The sequence below is a fragment of the Vanessa atalanta genome, chromosome 22 (genome assembly GCF_905147765.1).
Source record: "Vanessa atalanta chromosome 22, ilVanAtal1.2, whole genome shotgun sequence".
Taxonomy (NCBI): Eukaryota; Metazoa; Arthropoda; class Insecta; order Lepidoptera; family Nymphalidae; genus Vanessa; species Vanessa atalanta.
Genome location: NC_061892.1, coordinates 2511726 through 2537518, shown reverse-complemented (window position 1 = coordinate 2537518; position 25793 = coordinate 2511726). Strand labels below are relative to the sequence as shown.

The 25793-nt window shown below is 32.0% G+C and overlaps 1 protein-coding gene and 1 non-coding gene across 2 annotated transcripts; both read left to right on the top strand.

Moving 5' to 3' along the window:
- The first annotated feature begins 1842 nt into the window (after positions 1–1842).
- Trnav-aac lies at positions 1843–1915 on the top strand. Its single transcript has one exon. It is a non-coding gene; the product is annotated as a tRNA-Val (tRNA).
- Positions 1916–9949: 8034 nt separating this feature from the next.
- On the top strand, positions 9950–24229 carry LOC125072577 (juvenile hormone epoxide hydrolase-like). Its single transcript, XM_047683207.1, has 8 exons — positions 9950–10039; positions 12582–12764; positions 18506–18754; positions 20194–20340; positions 21892–22237; positions 22988–23219; positions 23858–24112; positions 24149–24229. The coding sequence occupies exons 1-7, from the start codon at positions 9950–9952 to the stop codon at positions 24063–24065; spliced, it is 1455 nt and encodes a 484-aa protein (XP_047539163.1). The 3' UTR covers positions 24066–24112; positions 24149–24229.
- The last annotated feature ends 1564 nt before the right edge of the window (positions 24230–25793 follow it).

Genomic DNA, 25793 nt, shown 5'->3' with positions numbered 1-25793 from the left:
TGGGCTTGAACCCGCAATAATCGGTTAAGACGTACGCGTTCTTACCACTTGGCTATCTGAGCTCAAAACTGACTTAAGGCACTTATTACTAGAGTGTAGACTACCGCGACATACCGGTAGGAAAACTTTTCTAACTACGTGTCCTGTGTAGTTGATCTTCCTGTTATATGAGCCGTCCATAGTTTCGAGTCTAAAAATGCTATAGTATCGGTTACATTTAGATCCTTGATAATACTTCCTACATTAGGTGAGGAAAGTAATGGATATTTTGTTGGTTTTGGTTTTAGACAATAACACCAAAATTATTTTTTATAAACTCTCGCTTTTTTATATTTCTCATTTGATACGCCAATTGCTGAGGTGTAACGGAACTTGTAATTAAATTAACCAGATCCAGAAGATTAGTTTAAGGTCATTATTTACTGAGATGCAATAATTGAACTTGAAATAAGGTTTCATATTAAATGAAATCACTGTGAATGAATACTATGTATTTGTTAATGTTTTATTTGTCGTCATTTGTTTATGTTGTTAATTTATTTATTTTTAGTATCTGTTTAACGAGTACATAAGAGGTAGTTTGAAAGCGGCACCGATAGCCGAGAAGTTATGTGGAAGGCGGCTATCAAGGTATCATGCCAATCATGGGCATGTTATGCGGAGGAATGAGGAACATATTGTGAGGAAGGTCTTAAACATGAACGTGGATGGATATAGAGGAATGGGGACGACCAATGAAAAAATGCATGGCTTGTGTGAAAGATGATATGGCTGGAAAGAATGTTACTTGTGAGATGACGTCAGATAGGGAAGTATGGAAGAAGAAGACATGCTGCGCCGACCCCAAGTAAATTGGGATAAGGGCATGATGATGGTGTTTGTTTTTTTTATCATCATCATCATCAGCCCACATTCGTCCACTGCTAAACATAGGCCTCTCCAAATGCACGCCACTGTGGTCTTTCTTCGGCAACTCGCATCCAGCTCCTGCCAGCCGTCTTGCGCAAATCGTCACTCCACCGTGCCTCAGGACGTCCTACACTACGTTTGCCGAGACGCGGTCTCCCCAACGATACTTATAACGATGATATTTTTTTTTTATTTGTAGTATAAAACGAAAGCAACAAGACACCTCTCGTTTTTCCAAAGTTACCTTTTGTTTTAATTACTTTTTGTGTTCGTGGTTTACATAAATTCTTAGAGTTGCTTAATTAGGTTTTAATTTTAGTCTACGCCTCCATTTCGTTGTGTTTTTGTGGTAATATGTGGAGACTTCATTAGCTTTTGTGTCTTTTAAGTTTTTATTATTTATTTATAATAACTGTATGTTTTTGTTGCATTCCCACGCGTCGTAGGACCTGCTGGTTAAGTTGTGTAGTGGCTTAATTGAAATCATGAAATGAGTTCAGTGAAATTAACATTTAAATTGATGACACTAAATTTTGGTAATTGTGTGTGAATTTGAATTAACTAAAATTTTTTCTATTGATTTTTACACCAATCAATTGTCACATACATTTTAGAATTATTTATTTCTTTTTTTATTTATATTTTATTGCACCAATAGTTTATACTAAATTATACCTAAAGATTAACATTTACAAAAGTTGCATGAATGCAACAGGCAATAGTGTAAATTTCTGTTTTGATTTCTGTTTAAACCTACGCTGCCGTCGTACTAAATGTTTTTACTCAGTAATAAATAGCTTAGTTTAATATTAACTGCTGTAATTGCTTTATATAATATGTTTTATAAATTATCTGGGTTATAAAATTATATTATAGACATTAAATAATATAATCAAAAAGTACTTGTTTATTAAATTGCAAAGTACATTCAACGTTTCCGTGGTGTAGCGGTTATCACATCTGCCTAACACGCAGAAGGCCCCCGGTTCGATCCCGGGCGGAAACAGATATTTTTATTTTTATTTTTTACATCAAATTCCATAAAAATGATTGATGTTTATGAAAAACAATTTGACAATGTTTGTGTCCTATTAAGGTTAATATAAAAAACTTGCAATAAATGTAAATTAAATAAGAATTATCTTATTCTATTTAATAGATCAATCCTATCCGTTGTGCTCAACATGCTGTGATCGCCGAGTACAAGACTTGAATCTTCGATGTGAGTTCATGTGTATAATTAGTATTAATTATTCATCTCTTGCTCGACGGTGAAAGGGATCATCTTGAGAAAACCTGCACGTCGTGGATAGAACCCAGGACGTGTATCCATCAAGTCACATTGGAGCAGAGTACTGGAACGAGTTCCAAACGTACTCTTCAAAAAAAAATAGGAGGACTTTGCACAGCAGTGAGACGGTAACGGTCTGTTACTTTACAATGACATACACATATAGCAGTGTATTATACAATTAAATACCGGTGGCTTCCACGTTAAAGTATCGGCGTTCATTAGTGTGAGTAACGTTCGTACTTACAAGATGTATTAATGTGCGTGAATATAAACATAAGAGTAAAGTCAGCAAAAATATAATTATCTTCGTGTTTTAGTTTCACGTGTAGTTTAATGTGGATGGGCGAATGTTATTTAGGGAGTAATCAAATAGTGATTCAGTCAAATAATGATATCTTCTTTGGTATGTCAAATTCATGAAAGAAAAATAGAAGTCAGGGTTTAGTCGAACAATAATAACGATCATTAAATCAAAACTGTCGGTAATTATGGTTCATATATTTAAAAAAATATATTAAAGAAGTCGAGATGGCCCAGTGGTTAGAACGCGTATATCTTAATCGATGATTTCGGGTTCAAACATAGGCAAGCACCACTGAATTTTCATGTGCTTAATTTGTGTTTATAATTCATCTCGTGCTCGGCGGTGAAGGAAAACATCGTGAGGAAACCTGCATGTATCTAATTTCAACGAAATTCTGCCACATGTGTATTCCACCAACCCGCATTGGAGCAGCGAGTTGGAATATGCTACAAAACCTTCTCCTCAAAGGGAGAGTAGGTCTTAGCCCAGCAGTGGGAAATTTACAGGCTGTTAATGTATTAAAAACATTGTTGGTGCAGTAGAACTATAGAATAGTTCTACTGCACCAACAATGTTTTTAAACGTAACTCACCGCTGAACACGAGCGTGATGTGATATACGACTTTGGCTATAAAATATAAAATTTATACCGTAGTATAAGTATCAAATTACGAAGTGAATTTTCACAGAATCGCACAGATGGTTACAATAATAATTGACATGCCCAATTATACGTGCAATCAATGTCAATAACATTATATTATACAGTACCTGGGAGGCCGAGTTTCACTAGAGTCTAAATGAGACGCTCGCAAAAAAGAAATTTGAAATACCTTCTATTTAAAAATACCTTCTACATAGTAAAAACCTTATCTTAATCCAAAATTTGAGCCAAAGCGTTAGAACCGTCTATTACAAAAGTAATACACGAAATATATTTACATCAAAAGATCAAAATCTTTATTCACATAGACTCATAATAACATTTTTAAATCGTCATATTAAAGTGTCGAATTAATGTTAACCTACCACCGGTTCGGTAAGTAGATTCTACCGAGTACAACCGGCAAGAGACTCAGTTACTTTTCACCATATTAATTACAAAATTTGTCAATCAAGTACAATTACATTTATATTCCTGTCTATTATACCGAATACTAAGTCCACGCTTTTTATCAATAATATAATATTTTTTAATTGTGACATTTAATTTTTTTACATGTACGTACAATTGTACAATAAATGTTCATTGAGTCTCAACGCGAGCCTGAAAGTTTATACTAAAATGATTATAATATGTTAATACCTGTCTGATAGCAGATCGTCTAATATTTCACCATAAGAACGTATAATATATGATAATATTTCAAAACAAATTTGCAAATTGACTTGAAATAGGACTGAATTTATAAAGACGTTTGATAAAATTTCCTTCGTATGAAAATGATATTGCGTCTTGTAATAACGTTGGAGCACTTTGTTCCAACGGTACAATCGCCTATAGCAGCCATATATGGAATATTGAAATTTTTATTCGAAATATCATAGACAACATTAACTATACAGTGTATTACTATTAGTTAATACGCTAAAGTATAGTCTATTCCAATGGAAGTAGGAAAAAAGATAAACAAGCCTTAGATTTTATATCGTGCGATTTGCTACTAACTCAGCTATGTTGTGCACTACTAAGAGTTTATGATTAATATATCTTTATTTATAATACAATACTGTTACACTTAACTACTTTTTACACTGAAAATGCTTACAAAATTCCGCCATTTTTTCGAAAATCCATAGTGAATACCATAGATTAATCAAGATCTCAACCAATGATATCGCGATAATTTGCTGGCAAATGTTGTTTATTTGGCTTTTTTCTGTTATGGTTGGAATAAAGTATATGTTAATTGTCAGTCTTATTTAGGTCACTGTCAATCTATAAATATACACAACCACTCTGTGGAACCAGCTTTCGCCGGCGATTTTTCCGAACCGATACGACTTGGGAACCTTCAAGAAAAGAGCGTACTTTTTCCTTAAAGGCCGGCAACGCACCTGCAAGCCCCCCGGATTTGCAGATGTCCATGGGCGGTGGTAGTCACTTTCCATCAGGTGAGCCTCCTACTCGTTTGCCAACTATAACATAAAAAAAAGTGTAAAATATTATTAATTTAAAAATCGAAATGAGTTACGTGATTTAAGAAAGCTTTCTAATTGACAGACATTGTCAGGAGAGAGAGTTTTAATGTTACTTTCATTTATAAAAACTCAGTAACGATTCGGCAGATTGCTGAGGTTACAGTTATAGTAGATTCAGCTTAACACGTGTAAATAATCTCAAAAGAGTATCAATAAATTTAAATTTTATTTTATTTTATTATTACTGTCGATACAATTAAAAAAAGATATTCAATATATTGCAAAAAAAGTTATTTAAAGTCAGTTAATCACCTGAAGTCACCAGCGACATCTATTATTTGGAAAAGTTCAAAAGTAACCGATTTATTTTACCGCTCAAGACTTTTGTAGCGAAGTGTAGCATACACAAGGGGAGGCTTTTGAAAGGCTGTGCTGAAACGAATGACCTAGAAAACTGTTCTGTTTTTCAGATGAAACCATGTATTAAAGTGTGATGAAACACTAAAGATCACAAAATTCTAAAAGAAAGTAACAGAAATTATCTCAATGGGAAGATAGAGGATAGGATTACTTGCAGAATGAAAAATTTACGTCGAACAAATAAAGATACATTATCTATCACAATATCTTTATTTAATTCAGTGTAGAATCAGCAAAACAAATGTAGCTAATTTTTAATTTACAGAAAACTATGATATAAAAGCGTTTTTGGTAAAGATACTTTTTTTTATTATCATTTTGACAAATCAGTCGACTGATAAGTGGTCCCAATACCCAAAGCCGTTGGTGCTGTATGAGATATTAACCAATCTTTACATTACCAATGCATCAGCGACCTTGGGAGCTAAGATGTTATGTCCCTTGTGCCTGTAGTAACATTGGCTTATTCATCCCTTAAAGCGGAACACAGCTGTTTGGCAGATTATATGATGACTTTAACCCAGGAATGTGCTTTACCTTTTCACGTGCTTAATTTGTGATTAAAATTAGTCTCGTGCTTAGTGGTACACATTTTTTCTAAAAATCAAAATCGGAATATACTTTATTTAATTAGAATTTTACAAGCACTTTTGAATCGTCATTTAACAAACTATTTCAAGTAAAGCTACCACCGATTCGGAATGTAGACTCTACCGTGAAGAACCGACAAAAAACTCAGTAGTAATTTTTTTCAACAACTAAAAATACAGTCATATTAGTTAAATACAATTATATATGTATGTTATGTCTCCTGCCTGGGAGTCAACAAGCATTACCTCCACGGTTTTTTATCATCTATATAATCTTGTATAGAATAATATGTTTTCATTACCAATGTATTTTTACAAATGTCTAGAATCTATGAAACGTCAAAGTTAAAAATGTCTGCGGAATTGTATCATAGAAACGGATACCTTGCCCCAAGAATGATTTTGACTTTGCGGAGTCGGAAACTTGGCGTTATAAGCTTATCCTTACTTCTTGTGCACATACATACATGTGTAACCAATAACCAACATTGGAGCAAAATGATGATGGAAATAAATAATGGCACTTTTTATAAAAAATGATCCTAAAAGTTAAGTAAGCGTTATTTTAAACATAATATTTCAATGTTCATTTTCACATATATCGCTTATTATAAACAAAATATTATTTTTACGTATGGCTTTAACGAACCCATACAGTATTTTATTTTAAGGGCTTAAATCGGTAGATAGAGAATGCTTTCAGCATTAACCGCTTTTTTGTACAATATGTACATATTTATATTTTTAAATCTCCTGTTTGGTGATTGTGCGATCGACTTCGGTATATTTTTTTTGTATGTATTTAAACGGGTCTCTAAATTAATAGATACATAAATAATATAGTCACTTAGGTATGTAGGTTGATAATTTAGATATTGAAGAGCAACCTTAATCAATTACCAAGTAATGTAATCCTGAACGAGATTAGTAGGGCTTTATATAAGCTCGTTTGGGTAGTTGTCATCCAATCATCCGTTGAAGGTTAGTAGAATAACCCCTTTAAAATTTGCTAGTAAATAAATAGTCAAATGGACCAGCTGGTGTTAAGTTGTTATTTTCACAAATAGTACAAGAAACATTCCTTTGTCATCAGATTATCAGTGGTCCTCACTAGCCATAGATATTGGAAGAAATTTTAAGTATTCCTTACAACGCCAATGCACCACTGACCTTGAGAACTGATACGTTGTATCTTTAGTTACACTGGGTCATTCATTCTTCAAACGAGAACACAACAATACTAAGTATTGTTGTTAGTTGGACTGGATTCATCATATACCACCAGGTACCTAAATGCATTGGCTTGCATAACGCCCTACCACAAAGTGAGTTAGGATAATTAAAATTCAATTTATTTTCTTGTGTTTGTGGTATACCTATATTGTATTACTGGCTCTTGCATATAAAGCCGTTCTTCGGATAAAATCTTTCCAGTCGTGAATTAATAGAACAAGGAAATAAAGACTGCACGTTGTGTAAGATGTGTTTTTGCAGAGTTATACCACAGCAAAACAAAAGGGCGCGCGTGGAGAATTAGAGTGAAGCAACAGAAAACGAATACAAAATCAAAAGCGAACGCAACATAGTACGTTTTCGTTTCATGTTTTGTTATTACTGTGATGTTTGTTCAATTTGTCACTTTAATTTTTATGGATATATTCACTCACGAAGGCGTGCCAACTTTAAATTATTGTCTTTCATTAGTAAGATTGTGTGACGCTCGTACTCGCAAGAAATCATTGTGTGCTTGAGACAGTACAAAAATCCATATTAGCTTATGTTTGTTAAGTTTATTTTACTACAATGCCGATATCTTAACATGGGGGCCATGCCTGTTTGGGTGAATGTGGAATCGTTTCCAGGTACATTACTACAAAGTACAATAAATTATTTCATATTCCAGGCTACAGTCTGTATTTGTACCTTTCACTCGTTCTGGTGATTGAGTAACAAGTACTCATATATTCTAACTTTCGCATTCATAATATTACTAATAGTGTTTTTTTTGCCTATATTATTCCTATATTCCATCTCATCCGCCTTGCTCGTAGGGCTTTATGCAAACCCGTCTGGGTGGGTATCATCTACTCATCAGATATTCTACCACTAAACATCACTTAGAATGGTTGGGGACCAGTTTTAAGGGTGAGTGAGCCAGTACAACTACAGGCAGAAAGGAGTTGATATCTTAGTTCCCAAGGTTGGTGGTGCATTGGCGATATAAGTATCAATATTTCTCAGAGCAGCATTGTCTATGGGCGCTGGTGACCATTTGTTCATACCTATACCATAAAAAAGGAAAAACCTTATAATTACGAACTTAACTCATACCAATATAAGCTGATAATTTTACATGGAGAGGCGCACCTTCGATAACATATATAAAGAATACGATATAATTATATTATATTATGTATAATTCTGCAATTATAATGAATGGAAATATTGTTATTTCCGTTACTATTCAATCAATCAAAATTAATCTTATCTACAATTAATGTTCATTTGGGAGATCTTTATATATAATATATATTTTTAAAATCGTCTTGAATATTTTTGGGGACTTATGAAATTGATCCTTCTCTTAAATGGGTCAGTGTTGGATTATCGCAGGATTTTTGTGTGTTTTTTTTTCGGTGGTGATCATAGTGAAAGTCGTATATGTTTGCAAAAAAAGAATCGATTTTTTTAAACAATTTCATTAGAATTGTAGCCATGCCGATCGTAATTTTTTTTTTCTTGGGAATTTATGCAAGGGTACGCACATTTTTCAGGCGTACTTAACGGATTTTTTTTATCTGTTTTCCAATTTGAGCTAATGTTATTAATAAAATTGGTAAATCGAAATGTACACGAAAAACATAACACGAACAATTACTGAGACGAATATTAAAAATACTGCATAGTAATTTTTCTCGAAAGTTAGATTGATTTTTAGGCTTACACTCGTTTGACAGGTTTGGTGTAGGACTGTTTTAGTGTTATTTTAAGTTTCGAACTCATCAAATTAATTTTAAAAGTACATACTTGATCTCATTTACAAATACTTACCAAAGAGGCGATTTTTGATGGCTTATTTGATGCTTCTTATGTGATATGTTAGTGATGTGAGATAGTCATTAAAAAAGTAAGTAAACGCATTATTGATATAAAAATCAGTTGTGATGTCCATTTAATCCGTGTTGGGTATTTATTAAATTTTTGATATAATTTATACTTACAGTAAAAGATTAAAAATAATAGATGTATCTTAGATAGTGTAAAGTTACGAACTGTAGGTAGCGGTACATTATCGAACCGCCTTCTTGATCTCACGTTACTAACAACGTCCGTAGAATCTAGACGATCCTGTAATAGTATCTTTCACTGGCCAAACTCGCAAACGTTTATTTTACGTAATCTTTATAAATAATTATAATGTTCATCAATATGTTTCGGAAAATTAAATATATAAAGAATATCATACACATGTAAAATTAATACTTTGTTAATTTTATTCATTTGAAACGGTGTTAAATTGGATGAATTACAACTGATTTAAGTACCAATGTCAACTAATCCAGAGAGTAGAACCCTGCCAATTTAACTTTTATTTTCTGTTTTAAATAATTGGAGTGATTGAGTAGATTTTATTTCGTTCTCAAGTCTTCATTTAATTGAACGTCAAACGGTCAAAAAATGTAATTAAAATTTGCACACCTAACATTTTTATCAAAATCATTTATTAAGTTTTATCAAATGTCAAGCTCCCAGTATAATGTATTTCTTATCTTTAAACGTAAAATATGACATGTCGAGCTTTTTTGCATGGTTTATCCTAATAGAGCACACGTTACAAATGAAAATAACCTCAGGTTTCCGTCTTCACAAATTAATGTTTAGTTTTTAAAAACTACTCTGTGAACTCACTAGTCTGTTTTAGAACATATTATATCTGACGAAAACGCATATATTGAATAATTGCTGGTTTTTGGTGTTTTTCAAATTCTGTCACATGTGTATGGAATATGCTCCAAACCTTCTCCTCGGGAGGCCTTAGCCCAGCAGTGGGAAATTTACAGGCTGTTTATGTTATGTATGTTTTCATCCGTAAAAAAATAATTATTATTAATAATAAATCATTTAATTATTTAATAAATAATTTTAGCAATCACCGGATCGTTCGACAGATGTGAAATATCAAAATTAGTGGTTATTGAAATATTGTATAATTTTTATAAACAAGCAGTAAAAAGAATAAAACAAAAATAAAATAAATATATTTTTTATTATAATATTAGCACAGCAACAATGCACATAGAATACGTACCAAGCACACTTGTGTGGGGAGTCGAGCTCGGCGGCGGAGATAAACAAGGCAGTAAAGGAGAGCGTCACGCCGTTCGCCGTCACGTCACACGACTCTGTTCCGCAAGTCAAAAAGTTAAAATTAGATAAACGGGCAAAAATCTAATTTGTTTGGTCCACGTCATTTACAACAGAAGCGTATTATGAAATCAGGATTATCCCACAGATAAGATAAAATATAGATAATTTCCTAAATATTTAACTTTCGATAAGATAAATATTATTTTTGATTGTAGTTTAATTATGATAGTAATAAAGGAGAGTCAATAGTCGTGAATTTTTTGTTTAATTAAAAAAAAATGGCGCCAAAGAAGAAAACGAACAAAAAGCCGATTGAAATAAAACAAACGCAACGTAATGAAAGGAAAACAAATTTCAATGTACGTAAGTTTTCTTTTTTTTTATTGCATCTTTACAAATTAAATAAGCTCGAATTATTTAAAACAAATTGACTAAAATATAAGTACAGTAAAATTCTCTCTTTTATGTTGATTTCGATATATGAAGTCACTTTATTCGATAAAATAATTCGTGACTCTAATGGCTAGCTCGTAATTCTTTGGTATCGGGTTCAAGTTACAACCTATTACTAGCAAGCAAATAAACTCTATGGGCCTGCACGTGAACTCTACGGCTATGTCGGGTTACCCTCGCAACGAAATGTGAAATGGGGAATAAATCAAAATCAAAATATGATCTATTCAAGTTAGATATAAAAGCACTTTTGAATCGTCATGTTGCAATTTTGAATGAAATGTGTATATCATTTAAAGTGCATCATCATTACATAGTATAAAACAAATTCGCTTACCTTACGCTGTTTGTTCCTATGTATCCTTAGATGTTTAAAATTACACGATGGATTTTGATGCGGTCTTTTTTAATATGTAGATTGATTCAAGAGGAACGTTTATATGTATAATACGTGCACAATATAGAAGACAAACACTGATAATTTTAGAGGTTTCTAAAGTGATGTCGTAAATAAATACATTTTTTGCGCTTATATTGCAAACGCTGGCTGAACCATACGAGATAGATCAAAATAATGTACTATAGTATTGTACATCTTAAAAAGGTCTTCAAAAAGGTCCACAATAGTATATGTCTATCTCTTATCGATAACCCAAAATAACCGTTTTTTATCTTTTACTTTTTACGAGAAATAATGGCTTATTTTCGAAGCGATTTTATGCAATACAGCATTAATACTTATCAAATTAAGTACCTTAAATACATAGTGCTTTTAATATAGATCAATATTTACAGGATATAATTCAAATTTAATTTAATTTAAAACTCAGGGACATAGTGGTTTATATTGTCTAACGTCTGAAAAACTGTGAACGTTGTAAGACATACTGTAGTATATTTATTATCAGCATTGCACCCGTGCGAAGCCAGGGAGGGTCGCTAGTATTTATTATAATTCACTGACGAGCGGATGTATCCGAAATCGATTATTAACAATTTTATCAATAAGATCGATTAATATGTATTGGTTTTGACAAACGGTTTTGATAAATTATTCTAAAATTTAAATTAAATTAATTTATTTATTGAGATTTCGTAAAAAAAAACATTTTAAATTGCTATTACATATAGATCAATCGAGAAGTCACACTAATGTGTGCTAAGTGTTAAAGAGTTAAACGATACCCCTTAAATGTCTCAGTGATGTTTAAAGACCATTAATAACAAGTTTAAATCTATTTCTTCATACTACTGCACTGACAGTTCAATATAATTATCTCTGAATATATTTTTAACTGTTTACAATATTTACAAGAAGCTTCGGGATGATTTGACATTTATCTCCAAGAACGAGATTTTTGCGTAAGAATCCAAATAAAATCTTACATTTCCGATTTGAAACTCATGGTTTCCACTAGAGATCAAGGTGTTATTCCCACTCTTGATACCAGGTATATAGCGACGAACCTTGAAGTATTCTCACTGAGATAGTAAAAATCTTCACCTCGCGAGAAAAGGAGTTCTAGAGGATTTCATAACTAATATGTTTGTTTTTCATATTTAAATTAACTTACTTTAGTTACTTGATTTTTTTTATTTACTAGGACTTTGTGCAAGCCCATCTGGGTAGGTCCCATTCACTCCTTGTAGATTCTACCGCAAAACAGCAATTTGTCGTGTTCTGGTTTGAATGGTGAGCGAGTCCGCTACCGACATGAAGTAAAAATAAAAGTTAGCGAGCGATACAATTCCAGTGATACATTAAACACATTATTATAGGGGTGGTGGTACACATGTGGCAGAATTTCGTTGTAATTAGACACGTGTAGGTTTCCTCACGATGTTTTCCTTACCGCCGAGCACGAGATGGATTCTAAATACAAATTAGGCACATGAAAATTCAGTGGTGCTTGCCTGGGTTTGAACCCGTAATCATCAGTTACGATGCACGCGTTCTAACCACTAGGCCATCTTGGCTCTGAATCCTATTGACAATGAAGTCTAATAATAATTAATTGTCCCAAAAAATATAGTAATATTATAATTAAATTATAATTCGTATTAAGTGTATAAATTATAGCGTTGTATATTTTATTTACAGATTTGCAAAGTTATAACAATAGTGGGGGCAGTTGTTGTAGCGGTGTTGTTCTACAAATTTTATAGTTCATTTTTGGCTACACCTGATCTACCAGAATTTGACTTGAATGTCTGGTGGGGACGAAACACTAGTAACGGACAAGATACATCAATACGGCCTTACCGGATTTTATTCAGCGATTCTGTAAGTATTTTTCAGTGGTTCTTTAAAGTTTGTTTAATTAATGACGAATTTTCTTATGAAAGACAAACACTCAATATAAAATTTCTGAGTGCAAACGATTATTTTTATTTATTATATTATATTCTAAACTAACCTAAATAATTATTATTATCAATATAAATTTCCTAAAATTTGTTTATAGAATTAAATATTTGTGAAATAGTTATTACTAGTTGTTTTTCAAAATCAAAAGAAATGCAAATTTATAATTAGTACATTTCCATATTCACATACCTTGACAGATGCACAGAATTTACATATTTATGACTTAAATGTATCTTTATACAATTTGACCCGACATTGTAGCAATGATTTTATGTTATTTGACATTAATAAATTCATATATAGATTTAAGTTGACAGAGGGTACTATGTACCTACCAATAAAATCGAGAAGACAAATTGGTAACCTAATAGCTTACAATATCAATAATTATTTTATGCCTAATGTTACCAAGGATCATATGCATAATAAAAATAACAATTTAATTTATATTAACACTGATAAAAGTAATTTAAATTGAATTTTAAGACAAAAGAGATAGTCTCTGGCTCAAGTATTATTAATACTAATATTAATTTACCTAATAGTAATTTAACCTTGGATAAATTCCTAAATCTTAAAATTAGAAATAATCAAAACAATAATAATAGTAAACTTGTAAACCTGGTGCACCAAAACATTCAAGGAATGACAGGAAAAGATTTAGAAATTGAGTTATTCATAAACAGTAATGCCATTGATATTTTATGTATAACAGAACATTGGCTTGTAAATTATCAGTTTATGTTTAACTTTAGTGGTCACCAGATGGCTAGTATGTTCAATAGAAAAAAAGCTATACGTGGTGGCTCATTAATACTTATTAACAAAAATCTAAAATTTAAAGAACGTAAGGATGTTGTGAGCCTTTCTATTGAGCAGACTATTGAAATAGCCTGTGCAGAGCTTGAGCATGTCATTGTTGTATGCGTATACAGACCTCCTAGCGGGTTATATGAGGCATTTGAGAAAATATTGGAAAGTGCATTATTGAAATTATCTGGATCAAGTAAATATATTTTTATTTGTGGTGACTTCAACATAAATTTATTAGAAAACTGTAGCACAAGTATTAGATTCAGATCATTATTATATTCATATAACCTCATTAACTTATTCTTAGAGCCAACTAGAATCACTGAATCCACTGGAACATGTATTGACAACATATTTACCAACTGTGTACCTAATCATAAATGTATTATAAATATGTTAAGTTCTGATCATTGTGGACAGTTGGCTTCATTTAATTCGCAAATAAATAACAATGCTAAGGATTTAAAACAGACATTTGTTCCAATCAATTTGTATCGAATTGAGAAGTTCAGAAGTAATATCATGGCAAAGCTCTCATATTTACAATTAAATGATAATTCTAATGAGCTTTATAACAATTTTTTTAAATTAATTAAAACAGAATTTAATGCCATATTTACTTCCAAGACAGTCTATTCTAGGAATTTTCTTAAATTTAATGATTGGGCGACTGTCGGAATTCACAAGAGTAGGCAGAGGTTGTATGAACTTTATAGTGAAAGATCATACAACCGGTCTTTTTCATTTATCAGTTATGTTAGTGCCTACTCTAAACTATTCAAACGTGTATGTCATACAGCTAAATCATTGCATATAAAAAAAAAAATTATTGAGGCACCTGATAAAATTAAAATGACATGGAAAATTATTAATTGTGAAACTGGAAGAGTCAAAAATAACATCTCCGACTTTAGCTTATCTATTGACAACAATTTTTTTTCCTCAGATCGGGATGTTGCAATTGTTTTTGAAAATTTTTTTGCTGACATTCCATTTTCGACAACTAACTCATTAAATTCCTCTCCTACCGTTGCTGAATCATTATTAAAAAACCATGTGGAAGAATGTAATATTAGCTTTAAATTTAATACAGTAAGTGTAAGTGATGTAATAAGTTCCTTCAGATCACTAGATATTAAGAAAACGGCCGATCTGTGGGGGATCTCTGTCAAGGTAGTCAATTCAATAATTGATGTAATCGCACCCTACCTTGTCACTATATTTAATAAATGTGTCCTTAGTGGCGTGTTTCCTGACCTCATGAAACATAGTAGAGTATTACCAATATTTAAATCAGGTAGTACATCAGACCCCAACAACTATAGGCCCATCTCTGTACTACCAACTCTTAGCAAGATCTTTGAAAAGTTATTACTAAATCAAATGCTAGTACATTTTAACAATAACAAGTTGCTACACAAGAAACAATTTGGATTTACAAGGGGTCGCTCGACAACTGACGCTGGTGTTGAGCTCGTTAAAAATATTTACAGGGCCTGGGAGGAGTCACAGGATGCCTTAGGGATATTTTGTGATTTATCTAAGGCCTTTGATTGTGTGCAACACGAAACTTTGGTCAGGAAGCTACGTCATTATGGAATTAGGGACACTGCACTCAGTCTTCTGATTTCGTATCTGAGCAATCGCATTCAGAGGGTTGATGTAAATGGAAAGAGATCTCCCGGGTCTCCAGTTACTGTGGGGGTCCCTCAAGGATCAATTCTTGGACCATTTCTCTTCCTTGTTTATATAAATGACCTGCCACATCTCCTAGGTGATAAACTCGAGATAGTATTGTTTGCTGATGATACTTCTTTAATTTTTAAAATAAAAAGACGTCTTTCAATATATGACGATGTGAACAATACTCTCTCTGAAATAGTAAATTGGTTTAGTGTTAATAATTTAATGTTAAATAGTAAAAAGACTAAATGTATTAAATTCACTACTCCCAATGTAAGATGTGTCAAAACGAGTGTACGTTTAAACGGGGAAGCATTAGATGTTTTAGAATCAACAGAGTTCCTTGGTATGACAATAGACTCTAAGCTCCAATGGGGCCCCCATATAAATAAATTGGCGAATAGACTTAGCTCTGCAGCCTATGCGGTAAAAAAAATTAGACTTTTGACTGATGTGGATACGGCACGCCTTGTGTACTTCTGTTATTTCCATAGTATAATGTCGTATGGCATCCTACTCTGGGGTAATGCAGCTGACATTAATACTATTTTTGTACTGCAGAAGAGGGCTATTCGTGCAATTTATAACCTGGTCCCAAAAGATTCGTTAAGAGGTAAATTTAAAGAAATTAAAATAATGACTGTCGCTTCTCAATTTGTTTTTGATAATGTTATGTATGTACGCAAAAACATAAATGATTTTCCCAGAAATTGTGACGTACATTCTATTAACACTAGGAACAAGAATAAACTTGTTACTCCAAGTACCCGATTACACAGGGTTAGTAACTCTTTTTTGGGGCAATGTATACGTTTTTACAACAGGATCCCAGAAAACGTTCAAAATTATTCAATTATAAAATTCAAAAGAGTCGTTAAAGAGCGTTTGTGTGCTAAAGGATATTACAACACTAATGACTTTTTAGTTGACTGCACACCTTGGGAATGAAATGATCGCCTCCAGGCTGTTTCAAACAACTAATATATACTTATCATTGTACCTACATGGAAAATGGTTAAAAAAAATGAAAAAAAAAATATATCCCGCTGAGTTTCTTTCGCCGGTTCTTCTCAGGTCCGAGGTGCTAAATTCCGAACCGGTGGTAGATTTTTGACAATCAATAAGCAAGTGCAAACACTTCTATATTGAATAAAGATTTTTGACTTTGACTTTGACTTGACTTTGTACCCGCGACTTCGAGGTTATTTGAATTATAAAAAAAATGATTGTTGTAAGTTACTCTTTATTACATCAGCTTTCTGCCAGTGAAAGTCCCATCAAAATCGAACCAGTCGTTCTAGAGATTAGTCGGAACAAGCAGACAGACAGACAGATAAAATTTAAACAAAATAATTTATGTTATTTTGGTATATATACCGGGTATGGATAAACCAAAATAACGGATGAATTATAAACACAAATTAAGCACATGAAAACCCGCTTTTGAACCCGCAATCATTTTTTAAGATGCACGCGTTCTAACCACTGGGCCATCTCGGGTCTTTGGTCATCTCTTAGCAGTGATACAATAAATAATTAATATTTGCCTATTGCTATCAGGTGGCCCAATTACCACTCCTATGACATAAAAAAAAAACAAAAATCTAAGATCCACGGTTCAATAAGTAACAACAATATATTAAAAGGAACATTTGCGTAGGACAATATTTGCAAACTAATAAACAAGCACGTGGAACAATATTTGTAAATTATAATAAAGTTAAATTAACGACGGAAAATTAATAATTATTCGGTTTCCGAATTCCTTTAGACGTACACAATACGTAATTAAAGTTAATACAATAAGTTTGAATTGTATAATTTAAATGTAAAATAATAACATAGACAATATGAAAATAATTTACGTATTTGGTAATCACGTTAACAATAAACAAAACGTAACCACAAAACGCAAACGTAACTTAATCAAAGTTAAGAATTGAGACAGGGCAATTTCTAAATATTATCAAACCTCGTTAGTCTTCGCGACTAATTAACGTAAACTTATAATTGGGTTTACTTTGTGCTGTTTACGGCGCTAGAGGTCTACAACGTTTTACCATCTCTCCGAAATATTTATTGTAATAATAAAAGTCTTATCTCTTTATAGTATAAAACAAAGTTGCGTCCCGTCATCTGTACGCTTAATTTTTTTTATGGCATAGGTTGAACGAGTATATGGGCCACCTGATGGTAAGTGGTCACCACCGCCAAGAAATATTTACCATTCCTTATATTGCCAATGCGCCACCGACCTTGGGTACCAAAATGTTATGTCCCTTGTGCCTGTAGTTACACCGGCTCACTCACCCTTCAAACCGGAACACAACAATACTGTTGTTTGGCGGTAGAATATCTTTTAAACTACTTAATGCGATAAACAGATCCAAGAGCAAAGGTTTATATGTAAAGAACATGCATATCATAGTAGGAAAAAATAATTCCGAGTTTCCTATTCGGAAAAAAGCAAGTTTTTTTTTATTATAAAATAAATCGTTCTTCAATCTTAAAGTTATATATAACCTTTTTGTAACAGCGTGAAGCCGGGACAGGCAGCTAGTATAAGATAAAATACATTTATTTACATTAGGGCCTTGAGTTTTTGACAAATTATGACCGCGTGGAATGGTGGCGAGATTGCTAGCAGCATTTCCCCGTTGACTCGCAATTCCGTCTCTGGTTGAAAAATGTACCAACCCATCTGTCACCAGTGGAGTGGTGTACCGTATAATAATTTTAATCAAACTTATTTTAAGTCTTATATTGCTTTTTATTACTTTATTAACAATATGTATTTATCTAACTGATTAACTACAAAAGGGCATAAATCCGATCAAGATTTACTGAATTTAAATGTTCGGAATTTATGTTTATAAAACAGTGTTTGGTAGTGACGGTTATCGTGACTTGTATCATTTTAGTTTCAAAAAGTTAGACAGATTTATAAGTGAACCTCGTGATTGTAAGTGGTCACTACTGATATTGGTACTGTAGAAATATTAAGTATTAAACTATAACCTTATACGGAAAATGCATCAACAACCTAGCGAACTGATTCAATACTAAGTATTTCCGTTTGGCTGTGGAATATGTGATTTAAGTAATGGTTAGACATAACGAAACTGTGCATGTGTGAGTAAATATTTCAATGTGTGTTTCAGATGCAAGAAAATTTGAGAAGAAAAATGGAAGCGTACCGTAGAGCAACACGAGTCAAGAGCTTAGAAGATGATTCGACTTACGGTATAAATTATGACGTACTTGGACAGATATTCGCTCATTGGCAGTTTAAGTACAAGTATGGGTCGCGTGTCAAATACTTGAACCAGTATAACCACTACATAACGAACGTCCAAGGTTTGGATATACATTTCATGCGTATAAAGCCAAAAAATACGGAAAATCTCAAGGTGAGAAACACACATAGTCTTAATACAAATTCTTAATCGTTATTTAACAACATTAATTTAAATAAAGAGCTGGTTCAAAATATTGATTCTATCATCAAGAATGTCGGCTTACTTTCAATTTAATAATTTCATTTTTAACTAAATATATTTTTTTTTATTAAATACATTTGCTTTAGCGATGGTTTCGAATACACAAAAATTTTCTATGTATAATATCATCGCTAGTGAAAAGTCAGTATTGTAAGTTATCCGAACTTTATCTTTTGTAGAAAGTAGCTTGAGGCGCTGCGCCGAATGTTCACGTAATTTCAATACGCGTATCCATTAAGAGATATAATCGTTATTATAGTCAATGTCGCATGTGACTTTCTAATATTGAGCGAAAATGTTCTGTAATGAATTTTGAGAATATTCTTACATGATGACTGTTGAATACTGTACAATTTTTTTGAACTCAAAGTTATAGAATATATGTTAATGCTCAAAATAAAGCTGATAACAATTTTTATTTGTTAAACAAGTTTTTTTTTTAAATATTAATATTTCAAAATAAGGCCGGTGACACAAGCGGATATGTAACATTAATTTATTTAAAAAAAAACCTTTTAAATTTTTTATTGTTTCATTCAAACTATTATTTTTGAACTATGTTATACATACATATTATATTTCGAATTTATATTCAATATATCTTATTATTCAAATAAGGTAGAATGTAAATTTTTAAACGCAATCTTATGTTCATAACTGGACGCCAGTTTTCATTAGATCAATCCTAATTTATTAAATTCCTGGCGATCGATCAGACTGACTTTACATTCAGACAGTGCCTTAAAACCGTACACGGTAGATTTTTATAAATCAATTTTTGCTTTATTTTTGTATAAAATGCTAGGACATGATAATATCATAGGCGTTATATACTCAATAACAACATACAGTATAAGATTCTTAATGTATACGTTTTTTTTTTTACAAAATAATTTATAAATACTCAATCAGAAAAAACAAAACTTCGACAAAGGATTCCCCTCCTCTTAAAGATAAGTTTTGGATCTTAGTGTAATAATAATCTAAGCTGTTTTAACATGTAAATTTCGCACGGCGTTTTCTTTGTCTTTTAGGGTGAAATAAATTATCAACACTTATCACGTACCTCAAAATTCAATGGCGGTTAGTCGGAATTGAAACCACTAACGTCAGTTAATTTTTTATTCTATCCTATTTTGGTGTAAAATTTATAAATATTAATTAATTAAAAATGATAGCTTATGGTTTTAAAATTTTGCCAATTTGCAGCATGTTACCGCTACTTAATATCTCCAATGAAATATTAAGCTTGTTTTACATGTAGAATCATTATCAGTCATTATATGTAAAATATAGCATATTCACTACTTTATAAAATCAAAATTACTAATACTCATTTATTTGTCCAGGTTGTACCTTTACTGCTCATTCATGGATGGCCTAGTTCTGTGAGGGATTTCTATGGCATCATACCTTTACTTACATCAGCTAAGCCGGAATACAATTTTGTGTTTGAGGTGATCGCCCCAAGTTTACCAGGATTTGCTTTCTCTCAAGTAAGTTAAAGCCGTAGAAATATACGACACTTTTTACTAATAAACTGTGTTCTTATTGGTACGCGTGAGTGTGCGTATGTAAGTGTGTGTGGGTTGTGTATATAATAATAACATCAATTTGAGTATAAGTGTTAATTGACTTATACCTTGCAATATTGTAGGAGTTAAATAGGTATATAGGTACCTTTATCACTTGAAATATTTTTCAAATTTAAAAATAGAATACATGTTAATTTAAAAACATATTCAAAGTTCTTAAGATTTTTCGACTAACAATCAAAATAATCTTGAACTTTCTTAGTCGCTGTATGAATGGAAACAAATTGCCAGACGGATAAAAACGACCTTTTGTTCTTATTCACATGTTCCGCTGCATGTCTGATTAAAACAAAAAATGTATGTATAAATTCTAAATCTGCAAATGATCACTTTCATCCAAGGAATACGAAATTATGAATATTTGTATCATAAACAAGTAAATTGTTCCTAGTCAAATTTCCTATTGCTGGATAAAATCTTTTCCTCTCGAGTGAAGTCAGGAACTTTTCCTCCATTGCTCCAATGCGTCTGAAGGATATTAGGATACGTTGCTGGTGGAATTATAAATATTATACGTGAATATTCAGAGGTTCATGCAGGGTTTGAACTTTAGCTGTTTAATATCAGTATTAAATTTTACCATATATTCTTTTTTCGTAAATTTAAACAGCATCATCCTTTGTTTCACTCATATAATGAGTCATGTGAGGAATTAATCGTATAGCATGTAACAGTATTAAATTGATCAATAGCCAATTTGAATAATAATTCTAGCTCTAATATGAGGGAATTATTAGATATTGTCGGTATATACCGATGAAATCATGCATAATTGGAGGTTATTCTATATTTGCATGCACGAATATATTTACGTAGATTTATTTAATCGACTGCATTCAAATCCGGCGTATCTAATTTTCTATGTAATTTTGCGATAAATTGCCGAAAATTCAATTAATTTCAAAGCACTGATCGCGATTTGAATAGAAACAAATTACGAAATAAAATTATATATTAATATTGTACATTAGTTAGTGGTAGGGCTTTGTGCTAGCTCGTCTGGGTAGGTACCCTCTACTCATCAGATATTCCAAACAACAAAACTAAGAGTATTATTGTTTTCCATCTATCAAGTGACATTTGCTCGTTCGCGGAACTAAATCTATATATGTATATAAAATCAAAATACCACTTACTGATTCATCACGAAACCTTAGAAACTATAACAGCTAAAATCTTAAAATTTGGTAGGTAGGTTCCTTACAACGTGTAGACGTCCGCAAACTTCCAACGCGTGTTCTAAGTTTGTGTTTGATATGTGATAAAGCCGCAAGTTCAACTAGTCATATCATAAAATAAGTCATATCATAAAATATATATTTTAGTCTGGAATTGAAGCCGATAGATAGATAAGATATATACTTTGATCTGAGCTGGGTCAATTAAAGAGTTGTGGTGATACTTAAAATTTAAGATGTTTGTAAAATATTAAAATTATTTGATACATTACAGGCACCAGTTAGACCTGGATTAACAACATACCAAATGGCTATTGTATTAAGAAACTTAATGGAAAGGATTGGTCATAAGCAGTTCTACGTACACGGAGGCGATATTGGTCATGCTATTGGCTCACATATAGCCACACTATTTCCAAATCAAGTACTTGGTTTTCATTCAAGTACTCCAGTCAATCCGTCGAAGTTGGCGCATTTAACTCTGATGTTGGGAGCAATTTGTCCAAAATGTGTAGCAAACGATTTAGTTGATAAAATATATCCTTACACGGATAAACTACAGTTTTATTTAGAGGAATCAGGGTATTTACATTTGCAGAGCACTAAGCCGGATACTGTGGGTAAATATTTAGTTTCGTTTAAGTGCTATCGAAATTTCTCGAACATTTTCCTAATATAATTCCGAATACTATCTTTTAGATTTTGCGAAATATGCTTTCTTGGATCACTTTCTAATTCACATTTATTAATATTTTTGATTCATCATTTTTTTAAATTTCTAATTCGATAAATATAAATTTTACACTTATGTGATACGTATATTACAATGTGTCTATTACTTAGACACTGGAGTCCGATACCGAACTCAATAAAACAAAATTTGCTTCAAAAACTAGTATAATATATTCTTGTAATCTAGTACAGCTTGTATCGTTAGTTAATAAGATGGCTTATAAGTAAGTGAAAAAAAAAACAAAAGAAGGAAAACAACACACTCGCTTTGACACATTCTTTTTTTATAAAAATGTTGTAAAAAATGTTTGATTATATAGAAACTAATGCTATTTAAAATTAAATCAATGATCTGTATTATATATACATCTAAATTAGTAGTCGTAGGCGCGAACACAATGTATTGTGATATATTTAAATACAAATTCTCACTTTGAGACAAATTATAATAAACTTATTTATTTTTCACGATAGAACCCAAGAAAATTCGCATAACGTTCTATTTGCTAACGTGACATAAATCACTTATTAGATATCACAGAGATGATATACGATTTGTTTACTATGCTTCAAATACTTGGAACAGTCAGAAATTGAAATAATTGTTGTATTAAGTTGCTTCCGTTTTCCGATTTCAGGTATAGCTCTTCAAGATTCTCCATTAGGTCTAGCCTCGTATATAATTGAAAAGTATTTGCTTTTCACCGACCCAGCAAATAAGTACACACACGATGGCGGTCTTAGCGCATTCAATGTAACCGATTTAATGGATAACGTGCTCATTTATTGGAGTACTGGAAGTATTACCACATCGCTCAGATTGTATAAGGAAAGTATTCTGAACTATGAAATGGAAGAAACTCTTTCAAGGTAAGTAAGTGACTTATAACATACATAAACATAACATAAACAGCCTTTATATTTCCCACTGCTGGGCAAAGGCCTCCTCTCCCTTTGAGGAGAAGGTATGGAGTATATTTCACCACGCTGCTCCAATGCGGGTTGGTGGAATGCAGGTTTCCTCACGATGTTTTTCTTCACCGCCGAGCACGAGATGAATTATAAACACAAATTAAGCACATGAAAATTCAGTGGTGAAAGTGACTTATATTGTTATGTAATTTGAATTGTATGTAAATCTCTTCATTTTTCATCGTTCTGCTGAAAACGTCTCTCAAAGCACCGACTTTTTTTGGTCAAGCAGATTTTCTATATTACCGTATATGTTCATTAAAATAAATAAATCAAATCGTAAATTTTGAAATCATACAAAAAATACTTACGTGCCAACTATTAGGTTAAATTTTAATAAAAGTAATGTTTTACTTCGACGATCAAAAATTATTTGTTCAACATTTTATAGACAGTTATAGACCTATGTAAGTATATATGAAATATGCGTAAACACGGGATTTATAAACAGTATTTCTCTATCGTAATGATGTCGTACAGAGACGGTTTTCTGTGAGTCAGAAAATTTTTTTTTAACAAACAAACATTTTTTTCAGTATCCCAACATCTGTTCCCACTTGGGGTCTCCGAACTAAATACGACTTGATTCAGCAACCCGACTTTATCTTGCGTTGGAAATACCCCAATTTAGTCCGTACTACCAATTTAGATGTAGGAGGTCACTTTGCTGCCTTCGAGAAGCCCGTTGAAGTTTCTAGTGATATTTTTGAGGCTGTTAAATTTTTTTCGACTATGAAAAAGTGATGAGTTGAATAGGTTTTTTTATTAAATAAAAAAATGTATGAAAATGTTTATTTTTATTTTTTCGATCACTTTTCATAATAAGGTACGTGATCAAGTGATTCCTTCTTTCCGAAATGTCAAGCATTGTTTGATAAATAATTTAATTGAGTTTTTATTTTCTTTTCCGTACCCCTGACAACTTCTGTGTATAAATTTATGACAAAGTTGGAGAGTTAAAATATAAAAAAACAGAAACGAATAAAAATGCTAACTTTCCCATTCAAAAACCCAAAATATACTTTATTCAAGCAGGCACTTAATAACACTAATCGATTCAGAATTTTCGGTCTAACAAGAAGAATATTTTCAAAATAAATGTCTATTAAACAATTATTTTGGTGTTAATATATGTTGTATGAGAATCAACAAATACTGATCTTTTTGTAATCTACTAGCTCACACATCTTAGCTATGAATATTTATAGTATCTTTTGGTCCAAGTCACCTATAAATATTCACAGTCCTTATTAGAAATCTTTGTAAACTGCTAATATGGCAAATCGCTATCAAGTTTTCTAAAAAAAACCAAATTATTGCACATTTCTCTTGATATTTATTTTCGTTAGAACCTTTTACGAAATAATAGAAAACTTTAAAAGGAAATATTATCGATCAAGGAATACAGGGATCCATTTTTATATACATATATATCGATGTTATTGTATCAAATAATATACTCACTTCTGAGTGTGTCCTCCTTTTTGAGAACTTCTAGTAATCTAGTACTAGAGTACTAGAATATACTCTACAATTCTCAAAAAGGATCTCTAGTGCGGATTAGTTGATTTAAATGTGACAGAATATCGTTCAAACTTCGATATCGATTTATAAATAAAATAGAGTAAATAGATGCCCTGGGGCATTTACAAGCTGTTACTAGGCTAAGAGGAAACTCTTAGCTACAACCTTCTCCACAAGAGAAAGAATTTATTCCACCACTACTCTTGTTCGGGTTGTCGAGTACACATATGGCACAAAAAACAAGAGACGATTTATAAACACAAACTAAGCACATGAAACATGAAGTGCTTGCCTTGAATTGAACCCGCAATCATCAATTAAGATGCACGCGTTCTAAACACCGGGTCATGTCGACTCTTTAATACACTTACACAAAATCTAAGCGAACTTCGAATGTGAACTTGCAAGCAATCGAAATCAATATGTGGAAAATATAATATCCGCAGTTCACTGGACATTAATATTCATACAAATACCGAAACATACAAATTTGAAAATATTACTTGTCTGGCAATATCCGACAGAATGCTGTTTGCAAACATCGATACTGGATAGGCTTTAATTAAATTGAGCGTAGTGATATTACCAATTGTATCTTGAATCTTATATCATCGTTCATCACCAATCAAGGCGTATTTGCATACAATGTAGTGTTACAAGAAATCACTACGAGAGTGATGGTCGGAAAATTTGTTTGAATTGTAAATTGGAATAAAGATCCGAAAATTTTTTCCGATCATTTTATTCAATTATTTTATTTAATTAAAATTATTTGTTACACTTAAATAAATATTAGTCTTTTTACAATATTAAATTTATTTAATTTAATATAGGATATGGTGATATTGTGTATTATGCAATTTTTTTTATAAAGTTCCGTGGCGTGCATTTAAGCAAAAGAACATGACATGTGTTCCCAAAATTGGTGGCGCATTGGGTATGTAAGGA

Excerpts from the sequence above, each read along its gene's own strand:
- LOC125072577 (XM_047683207.1), top strand. The coding sequence starts at position 9,950 with ATGCACATAGAATACGTACCAAGCACACTTGTGTGGGGAGTCGAGCTC. Across the intron at positions 12,765-18,505 it reads GGATTTTATTCAGCGATTCT|ATGCAAGAAAATTTGAGAAG; the intron begins GTAAGTATTTTT and ends TGTGTGTTTCAG. Across the intron at positions 20,341-21,891 it reads CAGGATTTGCTTTCTCTCAA|GCACCAGTTAGACCTGGATT; the intron begins GTAAGTTAAAGC and ends GATACATTACAG.